At 48.3% G+C, this 13,416-nt stretch overlaps 5 protein-coding genes across 5 annotated transcripts; 3 read left to right on the forward strand and 2 right to left on the reverse strand.

Annotated features, from left to right (window-relative positions):
- Positions 1-701: 701 nt before the first annotated feature.
- J7337_003736 (uncharacterized protein) lies at positions 702-1,143 on the reverse strand (the record flags this gene model as incomplete). Its single annotated transcript, XM_044821446.1, has 2 exons — positions 702-894; positions 956-1,143. The coding sequence occupies 2 exons, from the start codon at positions 1,141-1,143 to the stop codon at positions 702-704; spliced, it is 381 nt and encodes a 126-aa protein (XP_044682779.1).
- Positions 1,144-2,218: 1,075 nt separating this feature from the next.
- On the forward strand, positions 2,219-2,727 carry J7337_003737 (uncharacterized protein; the record flags this gene model as incomplete). Its single annotated transcript, XM_044821447.1, has 2 exons — positions 2,219-2,629; positions 2,683-2,727. The coding sequence occupies 2 exons, from the start codon at positions 2,219-2,221 to the stop codon at positions 2,725-2,727; spliced, it is 456 nt and encodes a 151-aa protein (XP_044682780.1).
- A 9-nt stretch (positions 2,728-2,736) lies between these two features.
- Positions 2,737-3,588, reverse strand: J7337_003738 (uncharacterized protein; the record flags this gene model as incomplete). Its single annotated transcript, XM_044821448.1, has 3 exons — positions 2,737-3,146; positions 3,194-3,469; positions 3,543-3,588. The coding sequence occupies 3 exons, from the start codon at positions 3,586-3,588 to the stop codon at positions 2,737-2,739; spliced, it is 732 nt and encodes a 243-aa protein (XP_044682781.1).
- A 3,124-nt stretch (positions 3,589-6,712) lies between these two features.
- Positions 6,713-7,114, forward strand: J7337_003739 (uncharacterized protein; the record flags this gene model as incomplete). The annotated part of the gene is made up of 2 exons (XM_044821449.1): positions 6,713-7,032; positions 7,102-7,114. 2 exons carry the CDS (start codon positions 6,713-6,715, stop codon positions 7,112-7,114), a joined length of 333 nt encoding a protein of 110 aa, XP_044682782.1.
- Positions 7,115-11,478: 4,364 nt separating this feature from the next.
- Positions 11,479-13,263, forward strand: J7337_003740 (uncharacterized protein; the record flags this gene model as incomplete). Its single annotated transcript, XM_044821450.1, has 2 exons — positions 11,479-11,817; positions 11,884-13,263. 2 exons carry the CDS (start codon positions 11,479-11,481, stop codon positions 13,261-13,263), a joined length of 1,719 nt encoding a protein of 572 aa, XP_044682783.1.
- Positions 13,264-13,416: the final 153 nt, after the last annotated feature.

Here is a 13,416-nt window from a genome sequence, read left to right on the forward strand (position 1 = left end):
CTTTGTATATTAGGTGTATGCTGGGGGATGGATATGTAAAAATATGATGTTACAAGTAAAATTTCATGAGATAAGATTGAAGCAATGTGCTACCGCCTCTTTTGCTGTCACCGTGATGCTTTCGGTTGTCTTGGGTGCTGGGGGTGAGTTGTGTTTGTGTATTGACAGACCTCAGGGAGCAAGAAAGCCTAAGACTTCAGAAGAGGGTGTTAAGATAAACTTGGTAAAGAGTCCCCTAAGCGTAGGCCAAGTTACTAAAGTCTTTTATTACTTGAGATAAAGGTTGCAAAATGATTTAGGCAACCTTTCCTTCAGTGTGTTGGCTTCATATTTCTCGTTGAAACTGGGGTTGACGAGCTTCGATGGGGAATAGGGCAGCCATGTTAGCCCTTGGGGAATGTGTTTAGAGTTCTCTTTATGTATTAGATGTAATCATCGCCAGGTGGATTTATAAAGCATGTCTTGGGCAATTGTGTTGGTAGCTGATATACTGCCTAAACTGACTCGCGCCTCACACACGTCTCGTTGAGACATCATAAGCATCAATCGGCAGTCTTTCCTCCCTAACTTATCGTCTGTCTACCCCCACTACCGGTATGGATCCATGGAAAGTCTGAATATACCCTGCCTTCTCTCCTCTCTTTGATCGATTTCCGATATGGATCTTGTGGGGGAGCGAACTCTCTCCCCAACTTCCCTCCCTATCCAAAGGCAGGGGACCTGTCGAAGCGCCCTACGGAAGGTCGTCTACCCCCAAGCGGTACGTTGGGGTATTCAGCTGCTGAGGCGCGGGCTTTGGCTGACATCTCCGCTACTGGGGCAGGGGATGAGCACCCTGAACTTCCTGAACCTGAGCGACGGGTTTCGCCGGGCAGAGGGAATCCCTTGAACCGCCTGGATTGGAATACGGTTAGCCAACTCAACTGCTCTGATAAGGTCAAGTGACAGTGCTTACCTGAGGCCCTGGATATTCCGCTGGCTCTTCATCATACTGTGCTTGTGGGACTGGTACTCGTCCCTTCGAAACTTGTCCTCTGCATGTTCCTCTGGGTACATGGGAAAGTTGTTGTTGCGATGAATCCCCATGTTTCCGGGGGTTCGTTCCGCTGGCGGCTTCACGTCTTTGGAGCTGCTACAGCACATTGTGAGGAATGTCTGGGCTGGAAGGATTGGTAAGAAAGGAAATGAAAGTTGATCGGGACTTTTCAGTGTGTTGGCTCGATATGTCTCGTTGAGACGTCATAAGCTTGAAGAAGTATTAACTACTGTTGAGACAAAAGATCCCGATAAGTGGTGACTTGTGCTGTGGTTGATGATGGGACAGGGGAAAGGAAATAAAGGGGACTTGGGAGGGGATGTGACCTCTGTAGACGATAACTGGGGAGGGCTCGGAGGAGTAGAGTTGGCTACCTAGGTAGGTACCTAGTCTCTTCACGTGGGTCACAGTAACACCTCCTCACTCTAGAGACGAAGAATCGCAATGTCAAAATGGTCAAGTGCCAATGGAATTTCACAGTGCATAAGGTATCTGCGAGACAATACAGACCAATCACTCGAAGAACCTTCACCCTTAGTCCCTCCATGTATTACAACAAAAAATCACCAGCTCGCAATCATTGGGAAGATAACCAAGAAAAAGGTTAACAAAAACAGATTAATACCAACTGCCCACATATCGAACTACCTTACCTAAGGTAGGTAGGTATGTTTCAGCTTCTCATCTCAGCCACAAGTCTCGACCGCAAATAGCACATTCTTACCACTGCAATTTAGGATTGCCTTGGCCTTCCGAGCCCAACACTTGTTGTACGGCTCTAGGAGGGGCTACAATGTGCAAGAGTCTGGGGCCGCTGATGAATCACTGTGGTCGTGGTTACTGAACGTCCTGGTTTGTTGGCATGGAAGTCACTTGAGAAAAACAGCTCACGCGTCCAAGGTACTCCGCCTGACTTCCCTTTTCCTCTCTCATGATTTCTTTCCCTTTCTTAATTAACAGTTGAAGCCTATGACGTCTCATCGCTCAACGACACATATCAAGCCAGCACACTGATGAATTCCAATTAACTTCAACTTTTGTCGCGCCATTTCAGCTCTGTCTCTCTGCTGCATACCTTAACCACACCTTTTTCTTTTAGGTGTGAGTGGTGTCATTCTCAGCTACCTGTAGGTACGCTTCATCTACGGTCTACGCCCTGCAAAGTTCGACACACTTTTCGACATGTGTTTTTTCATCCGAGAAAAGAACATAGAAGCTCGCGACGAGAACAGATGGAAGTATCGTCATACCAATTATATTTTCAGAAACGCAGGGGGTGAATACATCGAGCGAAAGGGTAAGGGTTGCCTTGAAGCCGGCAAAGGTCCCCTCTACGAATTCGGACCCACGAGAAGCCATGTTATCCCGCATAGAAATAGGCCCAGGGACGACCACACCGCATCACCCAACTTCAAACAGGTCAACTGGGACGGCGGGGGGACCGGAGAAAGCCTGAACCGAAAGGAGTCTCCCCTGGGCACAACAACTCGTGACGAGACCAATAGCCCCAAGCCTGTCTTCAAGAAGGTTGACTGGAACGCCAAGGGGCATCCCGAACGATCGGTATCTCCCCGAGGTACGACTTCTCGGCTTGTAAGTGACCAAGACTTGTTAATGAGAATGTGTGCTGATACTTGACAAGTAAGTCTGCGAGACCTCGCGACGCTCCGGATCTGATGCCCAAGGCCTGACCGACAAGATCAAGCCGAGAACCCTTCAATACTCTTTACGAACAACTTTGCTACTAAAGCATGGACCTCTTTAACGGGGTGATACGAGTCGAAAAAGATATGCTTCTCGGGATCACTGCATAAATGTCGTGGAACACCCTCGCTCGTATAAACCCCCGTGAGACATGCAGTCGGAGGATTAACATAGTCCTCATCGAACCCGTACGCCTCGGGATCCGAAAACATGTCGTTGAATAGATCCTGCACGTCGACCACTGCGGTCTTGGCGTATGCTGAGTATCCTGCTGCGATTTGCTCGAGACCCTTTGTCAAGGCCGGAACATATTCTTGCACGCTGGGTACGTTGTAGGCTGAAGAGTTGAATGTTGCTGGAAAGGTTGTTGCGTTGAGATAATTTGCGAGGATAATAGTCTTTGCACCTGTATCGAATCAGAACATGAATTTTGAGTTTGAAGGGAGGTCTTACCGGCTTGAAATAGTCTGTTAACGTTTTCGTTGATCAAGCTCGTGACTTGTGCTCCGGTAATACTAGTGTTGAAAAGAATGTCATTGGCACCAATCCAGTGAACAAAGATATCACCAGCCTGAGGTTTATCCCACGATAGAAACGACAGAACTTGATCTGCAGCTGAAGGCACAGGAATTGTCGACTCAGCACCTGTACCTCCAGCGACGAAATCATTGTTGGTGGTAGCTCCACCAGTCGCGAGGTTGATGAGCTCAAGACCCAACTTCTCGGCCACTACATCATTCCATTTCGGTCCATTACTTGTCATAATTAGTATACAATCTCAATTGAGAAAACAAAAACTCACGAGAAAGAATGGCGATAGTACGCTGGATCAAGAGGCCAAGTCCCATTGCTGACGACCCAAGACCCATTCCCGTTATCGCTGAAACTATCACCAAAAACGACAAGTCTCGAGAACTTGGCAGGGTGATCAACGGGATACGCATGTGCCAGAAAGCTGCCGTAAAGGCCTGTCAACAAAGCGCTGAACATTTTCATGGTTAATCAGGATGAGGTGAAGTTGGTAGCTTGGGATTTTTGAAGGGATGGATAGGGTTGATAACCTCGGCAAAAAAGCCACCGACGATGGGGATGTCTTGTATTCATATAAACAACATTTCTCTGCCACAATATGATGCCCAAAAAATAGAGGCCCTGATTGGTTACGGCGCCAGTTGGGCTAATTGCTTATTAAGAAAATGAATCCTATGATATTTCGTCATGCAGGTTTCCGTCCATACGAACGCTCGGGAGGCTGTAGCCGGGATGTTCGGCAGTGAGATTGTTGCGATAGTTTGGGCCGATCTTATAAGCACTACCACTGAAAGGTTTCTGAGTCTAACCAGAATTGTCGAAATACAATTGAATTGATCATTATTGATGGTATATTTCTCAACTGGCCGATGCTCGAAATGCGTTCAACGTTCACAAGAAGTCTCCTTCGCCCAGAAAACTAAACAACAAAGCCTCAGTCTCTTCATCCATAATCATATTCCCCGTATCAAAACTCTCTGGCGCCGTCGGCGTCCCAACATATCCCTGCGCCATAGCCTTCGAGCTCTCCCCAACCTTGCCACAAATATCAATCAACTTGCCCCTCATCTGATTGAACATAGACGGTAAGTATCTCGGTGGCGTCATGCCCGCCCCCTCCCTCATAGCCCCCTCAATCTTGACCGCCAACCGCTCCAGCGTCGATGTGAAATCGTGTATGCCCGTGACGAGGTTCGGATCCCAGAGGGTGGAGTGTGCAACCAGCAGTCGGGAAAACATGTTTATGCAGTGTCCCATCTGGATCCAGTAGGAGTACGGCATGGAGAGGATGGTGGGGGAGGTTAGGAGGAGGAAGTTTTCGATCACGGCTTTGACGGCGTTGAGGCATGACACGAGGAGATAGGAGCAGCGGAGGGCATGGGGGGAGGGGTCGGAGGAGGAGAGGAGGTTTGGATTGGGTAGTTCGTGGAGGCGTTCGTCGATGCCGATTTTGTAGAGGTAGACTTGGAGCATGTGGAATGACATGGTCAATGGTGCTGCTGAAGGTCAGATTCAGGTACTGAAGAAGTTTCAGGCTGTTGTACTACCTTGAAGACGGGATCCTTGATGCAGAGTCGCTCCGAGATCTTGTACCTGTCTCTCCACATGTGATGTTGCCATAAATAGCGTATGCGAGATCTGTGCCTCGTTTCTTTCCAAGTCTTGGTACAGCGTTGCACTGATAGAACTAGCAACGAGTTGTATGTTCACCAGTTGCACGAGATAAGTGTCCCAGGGAGATTCCAGTCCCGCTTCGAGAATTGAGCAGCTGTTGTTGATGGAGGGTCGCGAGGGCATCGGTACAATGTCTTTGACACAAATTCTTAGTCTTTATCAGGCCAGTTAGCATGTTGAAATTACACGGTGGCTCTTGCTTACAATGAATTCAACCAAAAGACCCCCAAGTGGCATCTCCTCTCATCATTTGTTCTCACAGGCTGAGGTTCTTGCTTCTTTGTGATTTCAGTCAAAACCCCTGGTGCAGTCCTGGTGCCTGATGAAGGCTCTTTGTCGAGACCAAGCTCTGTGACTAGTGACATGGCCGTGTACATGAGATTGCTGAGTTGGTGACCAAGCACCCAATGAGTTTGGTACCTTCAGATGTCAGTATGTGAAAGTGTTTGCTCCAGGCCAAAGACATACCATGCCAAGAAAACCAAAATGCCTTGAAGGAGCTGAAGGTTCTTCTCTGTAAGCGTCCATATTCGCCGCCCAATTTCTTCTCGATACTTTTGCGCAAGTTCCTGCTGGACCTCAATATTCTCCTGACACGTAACCACCATGATCGCCATGTACAGCATCGGTCGTTCTTGGAACAAGGTCTCAGGAGTTTCATCCAAACCTAACCATACGAAGGGAAAAAGTGGCATCATCTCTTGACGATAGGTCTCTAGCATTTTGTAAGCTAGACGGTGAGAGCCAGACGATAGCGGGAATGAAAAGAGTGCGTGGATAGGTGATTGGGTTTCCGGTGGCGTTTGTGAACTTGAACTTGTAGCTGATGATGCTTTTCGAGGATGAGTCGCTATTGTTATTGAGGGGAGCGCTGTTGTTGAGGAGGATGATAGGAGATTTGCGACTGAATCGAACTTGGATTCTAGTCTTAGAAGATCACTAGGACAATTAGTCAACTGCTAGTTCGTCGGACGGAGTATACAAACTCTCGAGCATAAGTCCCTCCTTTAGAATGGCTCCTCCGACTATGGCTCCCTCTCGGCTGAGAAACACACTCCTTATTCAACCTCTCACATCTATCCCACACATATTAGCTCTATCCCAGCTCCAATGCCGAGTAACTCACCTTGTACACCGTTTCTGCCCCAATACCATGTCACATCTAACCTTTGCACTGGCACACACCGTGCAAGCCTTGAGACCTCTCAGTTTCGTGTCATTGGCGTCCATGTTGATTGTGAGGTGATGATAGTGAAGAAGTGATTGTTTGTGTTCGACAATTGACTGTAGCTTTGGACGTCATCAAATGGGCTTAGTTTCAGTGGCTATGCAGTGGTCTGGGCGTGGCTGGCGCTCTGATCCTTGGCGTCATGAATCCTTCGGGAGTGAGAGTTGGAACAGCCTAAATAGGAAGCCCGCATAACGTTACCCGTATTATTGTAAAACGTATATGCCTGTTACTGAATACAAAACTCTATTACGAGGTGTGAAATGAGTTTCTGAGCTAGTCGCAGAGGCTCAACGATGGCTACAGTCTACCTATCCAGAGGACGTTGGTGCTAAAGGTAATGGAGGAGCTAACCCAACAGAATAAGTTGCACTGAAGCTTTTGGACATCGACCAACGGCATCCAATATTAAGCATGATTTTGATTCACCAATCGAAGGCGCCGGATTTTCGCTGATCCGACCTAATACCGGCTCACGATTTCTATGTGCACTTCTTGCAACTGAACTTCAGTTTGCCCCACGGCTTACAAGCACAATCATGCCAACCAAAACCAAGCGACCAAAAGTCTTTGCATATGCCACTTTTGGTCTCGACGCTCTTATTTCTCTCGCCTCAAAACTTCGAGGGCAATCATACACTGTTGATGCGACGACGAAACCCAAAGCTGGTAGTACGCACTGGGTCATTTTCGTCACTTTCGAGGATGGTGTCGAATGGGTATTCCGACCGCCACGGAGTGGACTGAGCGCCATTATCACCGAAGAATCTGCGTCCAAGTTACTTATCAGCGAAGCCGTGACTCTAAAGTATCTGAGGAACCTGGATTCGATACCGGTGCCAGAAGTGTTCCCGTTTAGGTGAGTTTGTCATGCTCTCCAACAAGTGCATCTGAAAAAGAAAGAAGAGATACTGATATGATCAAACAGCGGAGACGATTAAAATGACATTGGAGTGCCGCATATCCTCATGAGTAAAGCTAGCGGTCGTCCATTGTCTGACTACGACTGGATCGAGCTGTCTCAAATTGAAGGGTATCCAAACAGACGCCCATTTCTATCCATGACGGACCAAGATCGAGAAAAGGTAATGGCGCAGTTAGGAACCATCATGTCCCGTCTCCTGGATACTCATTTCGACAAGATTGGCTCGTTATCTCAAGATAACAACGGTATCTATTCCATTGGTGAATGCCTAAGCTCCTCTCTCCTTTGGCAACATCGATAGAGCTTTAAGGTATCAACCGCGGCCCTTTTGATCGGGAAAGCCAGTATCTTAGGTCCCTGATTTTCTGCCTTTACAACTCATACAGAAGAGCTTCTGCTCACGCCCCATAGTTTCTTCGCTCCCATACCCGACCTTTTCGAATATCCGAACTGGACCAGCTATCGCAAGGCTATAGACAGATGGCAACATTTCTGTTCTATTGATGACAAGGCTGAGGGCAACAAGAACCGGCTTGGCTTTTGCATTGCAAGCCAATTCTTGAACGAAATGATTCCTCACCTTGTCTCGGCAGAAGAACAGTTTGTAATCTGTCACCCAGACCTCCATCGAGGTAACATCTTTGTCGACGAGGACTTTAACATAACATGTATCATCGACTGGAGTTCTGCGTCGGCGAGCCCTGCCTCAGAGTTACTCTCCACTCCGGGACTCAATGGGTCTCTGCCACCGCCTAAGCTGTCACTTGTTACAGCTTTCAGATCAGGATTTCGCAATGGGGGCCAAGTGCCGGGGCCTCAGCAATGGGCGAGAGCTGACAAGATGTGGTATTTCTTGCGGCTGGTTCGAATGATCTCTACATAGGACTGCACTCTCTTTCAGTCGCTGTATGATTTTGTGTACTTTAAGAATTTAGATAATATTCCTCGACAGTTTCATGAGAGGAGTATGCGAGATTCTGGCCGAGCTTTATTCGCCAAGTTGTGCCAAGAAGGCGAGTCTGAAGAAGACGAACCAACACAAGAAGAGGATGGCAATGGTTAAACAACTGTTTCTGTCGAAGCCTTGATTGCAAGAAAGCTTACACTGATGTCTGAAATGAACACCGACTTTGTGGCGGACAAGAGACCGTGGCCATAGATCGAGACCGTCTTGGAAATACTGGATGTATAATCTCTTTCACCTACCTCGGCATTCTCTTACTAATATACAACCTTACCTGTGAATCCTATCAAGATAGCGTCCTGGTATTAAAAGGGCCCTATAGGGTTCAAGGATAAAAAAACGAAAGAAGTAGAAGAAATGATTCATATGCGGGATATGTACAATGGCTTTGCACTGTCCTTTGTGTACTCAAACTCCTTAGTATCAGATAGCCAACATGCGCCGGTTCTTGTCACAAACTTGATGGAGATAACAACCAGTGTCAATACCGGGTATGTACATCGCAACACCATGAAAACCGAAATGTTTGTCAACCGCCAGAGGTACTAGCATGATCAGTCCAGGCTTGATTGCGTTCTTGAATTATGGAATGACAGTCAGCTGATCTCTTTCGCGTGTGTAACAAAGCCTCAGAGCTGTCTAACAAGTGAAGGTGATAGATGCAAGACCTTCTGACTTTGGTATTCGGAGTCAGTCTCCCTCTCATCACATAATTGCTTGAAACACTAAGAATTGAGATATGTCTCATGATGAGGACCACGTGCTATACAAAGGAATGACGGCTTTTGACCTGATGAGTTTATCGCTGGTCTTTCGGCGGTGTTTTCTGGGCGACTTTTAACTCCGAGTACTAGATGAGCCTGTCCGGAACCAAATGGCTTATCTGCTGGAGCAAGAGGCCTCAAGCAGTCTGGCTCGTATAATGCCAATATTGAGTTTGTACAACAGACGATGTGACGAGACCAAGTAAACAAACCCGGCATAAAGTCTCGCTAAAAATAGAGACTCAGCTTCCTTGGTGTCTGAATGCGCCAGCCAAATTGACCTTGTGACACACATCTCCCCGTCAGCGCGAATGCCCTCAGCAGCCTTATGCATTCCAACAAGGCGCATGACACCGCAAACAATAGTCTCATGGCGTTGCTTTACCAATTGCATATTGTTCAGTCGCAACCATTTTAAGATTCATCTGTTTTAATGAGGTATCGCAAGATCCCCCTGGAGAGTGATATTTGGCCTAACCCATTGCAGGCTCATTTAATTTCAACTGAAACATCCATGTCCAGGACCCGCACGCCATCGACTCCTTACAATATGTCTTGTCTTCCCTCGCCCTGTAGCTTTGACCAATCGTTCACCTCTCCCCCACTCGCTCTCGTTTTTTTTCTCTGCCTTGCACTCACTCACTCTCAATGAGAGAGAGCGTTGCGTTGGTTACAGGATGGCAGCCCATTCGCCTCAGCTCAACCGCCGCGGGTCGGTAGACCAGCTTTTTGAGCTGGTGGAGGGTCTCGACGAGGCCCAGATTCACACTCTCCTTGAAGACTTTAACAATACCGTCTCGAGCAACATTCCCGTCTCCCACGGCATCGACTTTTTCGAGCATCCCACTACGGGCGTGGCCAAAACGAAAACTGCACCTGCGCGCTCATCGTCGATTCGAAAGTCGTTTAAGCAACTTCCTAGATTGTTCACGCGCACGCCGAGCAAACGAGCTGTCTCTGCACCGATTGCGCGTCCGAAAACAGCGGCGCCGACGACGAAGCATTACAGACGGATTAGTCGGCCTGTACTACCGACGCTTTCGAGCGGACCGGACCTAGATGCTCTGCTCTCGGCGTATCTCGCGCCAGCTCCACCGCCGTCGTCTTCGCACAAGACTATTTCCCCATCGCGATCGATATCGAGTAATTCTACACTGAGCCTCGAGGCGGAGGACTCGGGCGTTGATTCACTGGCACCGCTTGTATTCGGTCGACCGCAGCGAGAAGCGAGCCCAATGGGCGACATTATGGAAGTGCTCTCGTTTTAAGCACCGAACAAACTATGGACGAATAATACCAGCCAACTCGGCACTTGGACGTATGTCCACCACGATAGTAGTGATGCAACCACTACAACAACACTATTTGCTAGCTCTGCTTTGACATTGGCTCGGCGTTTTTCTATTCTGTACGATCATTGGAGGCGTTTTTAAAGCTGTTTGCTAGTCAGGTACTAGACTGTCTGTCACCCAAGGGGAGGTCCACTTTCTACTACCACGGATATTCATCCAATACTGTTTGTACTCAATGGATTCACGAATTCATTATAGCTGCCCAACTGCGTACCAATCTACTATACCCTTTCTTTGTTATGCATATGCTCCTCGACTTGAGGCTCTGAGGATTGTTTGCTGTAGCGAATTTGCCCGCATTGACTGTGCACATCGTCATCTCGTAAGGCGTTAGTGCAGTGGGCCGTGCGCCTCCTTAGACGACACGTCTTGGCAGATCTCGTAAGCCTGCTTCCTCTTGGGATTCGTACTGCTGCATCGTTGTTTCAGTGCTTGTGCCCTCTAAACAGACTTGAGATTGTGTATCAGGGGCCAAAGATAACTTTGGGAGACCGTTTTATCCTGAAGTATCGTGACTTGCTCCTGGTTACCACGTGACCCTACACGGCGAACCATCGTTGACCTCAGCCTCTCAGGAAACCCATACCAGTGACAGAGCAAAGGCACTCAACCACATCGTCAATTTTTCAACTTGCCAACTTTCGAGGATTTCGAAATTAGACGTAGAGACGTTTCGTCTCCCGCAGTATGAGCAGTGTTTGATGAGAATCAACAGATCATGGATCTTATCGAGGAGCTCGCAGCAGAGAAACAGCGAAGCAACAAGACTTGTAACCTTGCTTCTTCGTAGGGATCGTATTGCTTCTACATTTCTATTTCAGTGTTAGTTTCCTACTTAAAAGACTTGAGATCGTGTATGAAGGGCCACGGACTCATTGAGTAAAGAGTTTCCCTAAGTTTATCCTGCACTACCTTAGGTGCCATAAGTTATGCTACACTACTACAAGTTATCCTACATTACCATCGGTTATCCTAAAGCCACCTTACGTTTATTCATGTTTATTCTGTACTACCATAAACTATCCTACAATGGCTTCGAATTTATCCAAGTTTATCCTATGCTACTATAAGTTATCCTAAAGTTACCCGAAGTTTACCTGAGCGTTTGATGAATCAGGGACTCACCATCCCCCTTACGGTCGGGTAGCTTAGACTGTGGCCATACCACGTGACCCCACACTGAGGGGAAATATCGTGGGCTCTGGTCCTGAGGAAAAGTACACAAAATTCAGTGACAGAGCAAAGTCAACAAAATCACCAACCTGTCAACTTGCCAGCTTGCAAACTTCCGACTTCGAACATGGGACGCGAAGACGCTCCGCCCCCCGATGTACGGGTAGTCCTCGATGAGAATCAACAGATCATGAATCTCATCGAGGAGCTCGCAAAGAAACAGCAAAACAAGCCCGACGCTGAAAGTGTACACCCTTCCTACGAAGAGAACCTGCAGGGAGGAACCCTGCACGGGGAAACCTTGCTGCAACACATTCTTGACAGGATCTACAGGAACATCGCTAGATACGGTGATGCCTTTCCGCGGTATGGGCAATGTAATGAAGCTTATTTCTACGACGTATGGCGAGATCTCCTGAACACCATCAAAGCTATCCTGAACCTGCCCCAGCCTGGCACCGACTTTGTGGGCGCCAGGATATGTTTGTTTTTCGGTTCAGAGCTCACAAGCTGCCCTAGTGTCCGCAGGTAGTATGAAGTCGACACAACGGATGATGATGATAAGCTCAAAGCGGATGAGAACCTTGCCGAGTTATATGAGCTTTGCACAGAGGCTGACGATGTTCTCCTTGGCTCCCTGCGTAAGATTTGGATCTGTAGCCGACAGACTGAATCCTTCGACTGGGTTTTCACAGAGTATCGAATTAATAGGCCGATTAGCCAGTCGGATGCTGAAATTGCCGTATGCCTCTCACTCGAAGAGTATAAGCGCCGGTTTAGTAAAAGACAGCAGGGAGAACGGTATTACTATTCAGTACCGGACGACAAGGAGAACCTCAAACTATACACAGGACCGAAACCACGATGGTATTCAGCAGAAGGAACGGGCTTGGATCCGAATTTGATCTGGCAGGGGATGAAAGGAAAAGCCAAGCCGATCACAGCCGCTATTGAATATGAGATTGAATTTGTGGGCGAAGAACAGGATGGACGTGATAACATAATCGATTGGGTTTGCCTTTTCCGCCGCTCTTGGCAGTTTTGCCTGGACGCACAGCAGGTCGCGGAAGGAAACCTCGGTAACCAACGACGAGAACTCCTGAACACGATTTCACTCCGTCACCGCATCCCACGGGAGATTCAAAGAGAGATTCTATCTTGTCTCGCGGACGGCGACCCATTCCCTTACCTTAAGAAACTCGACATTGGGGCAGTCTACACCCCTTTTCCTACAGTCGGCGAGAGATGTTTCGAGTGTGAGCATCTGGATGAGACCTCGGCCATCAAGCGCACATGCCCCCAGGCAGGGCTTTACATCTGGAACCTTGCATTACGATGCTTCCACAGCTTTCATAAGGACCGCTTCAACCAATGGTCTCTGTGTAGTCATGGTAGCGACTGCAAAGGCCACCACGATTGCAACGACCACAGCTGGGCTGTTCTCAGAGATCCTGATTTCACTCTGTTTATTGAAAAGGAGGCTGCTCGAGGCAACGACGAGTTCATATCCCTGGATCAAGTTGGTCTAGGCCCCGTCCAGCATATCCGTCTCAGTCAAGCGGACGATGAGATTCGAGATAACCGGCTCCATCGAGGATCTCAGATCTACAGCGAAACCTACCGAGACTGGGTTATGACAGGTGCTCTAGGCGGCTTGGTAGACAGCATGCTCCACGGAAGAGCGCTTCTGAGGGCATGGAGGGAAGACCCCCAAGCTGGGACGACCATGACCTTGAGCACTGCCGAGTGGGCTGTTGGCCGGAACTTGCTCGTGAAGAGAGCGGCTGAGTTGGCGATCATGGACCTCCACTCGTGGCCGGGGCGATGCGAGTGGTGTCCCGGCAAGGAACTTTTTGGTGGGGAAGTGGCTCCCTGCTCTTCTCTCCAAGAGAGAGTTCGCTCCAAAAAATAGTGCCCAGGTGAGGAAAACCCAGAACCTTGCCTAAACCATGAAGATATTTCGGTAATTTAGTACAAGTTTAGGGGGTTCTTTGCTAAACTTATCCTCTTAGGTCTTGAGTTTCCTTGCTCCTCGAGGAGAGCCTCTTGTAATCAGAGGCCAGGC

The sequence above is a fragment of the Fusarium musae genome, chromosome 3 (genome assembly GCF_019915245.1).
Source record: "Fusarium musae strain F31 chromosome 3, whole genome shotgun sequence".
Classification (NCBI taxonomy): domain Eukaryota; kingdom Fungi; phylum Ascomycota; class Sordariomycetes; order Hypocreales; family Nectriaceae; genus Fusarium; species Fusarium musae.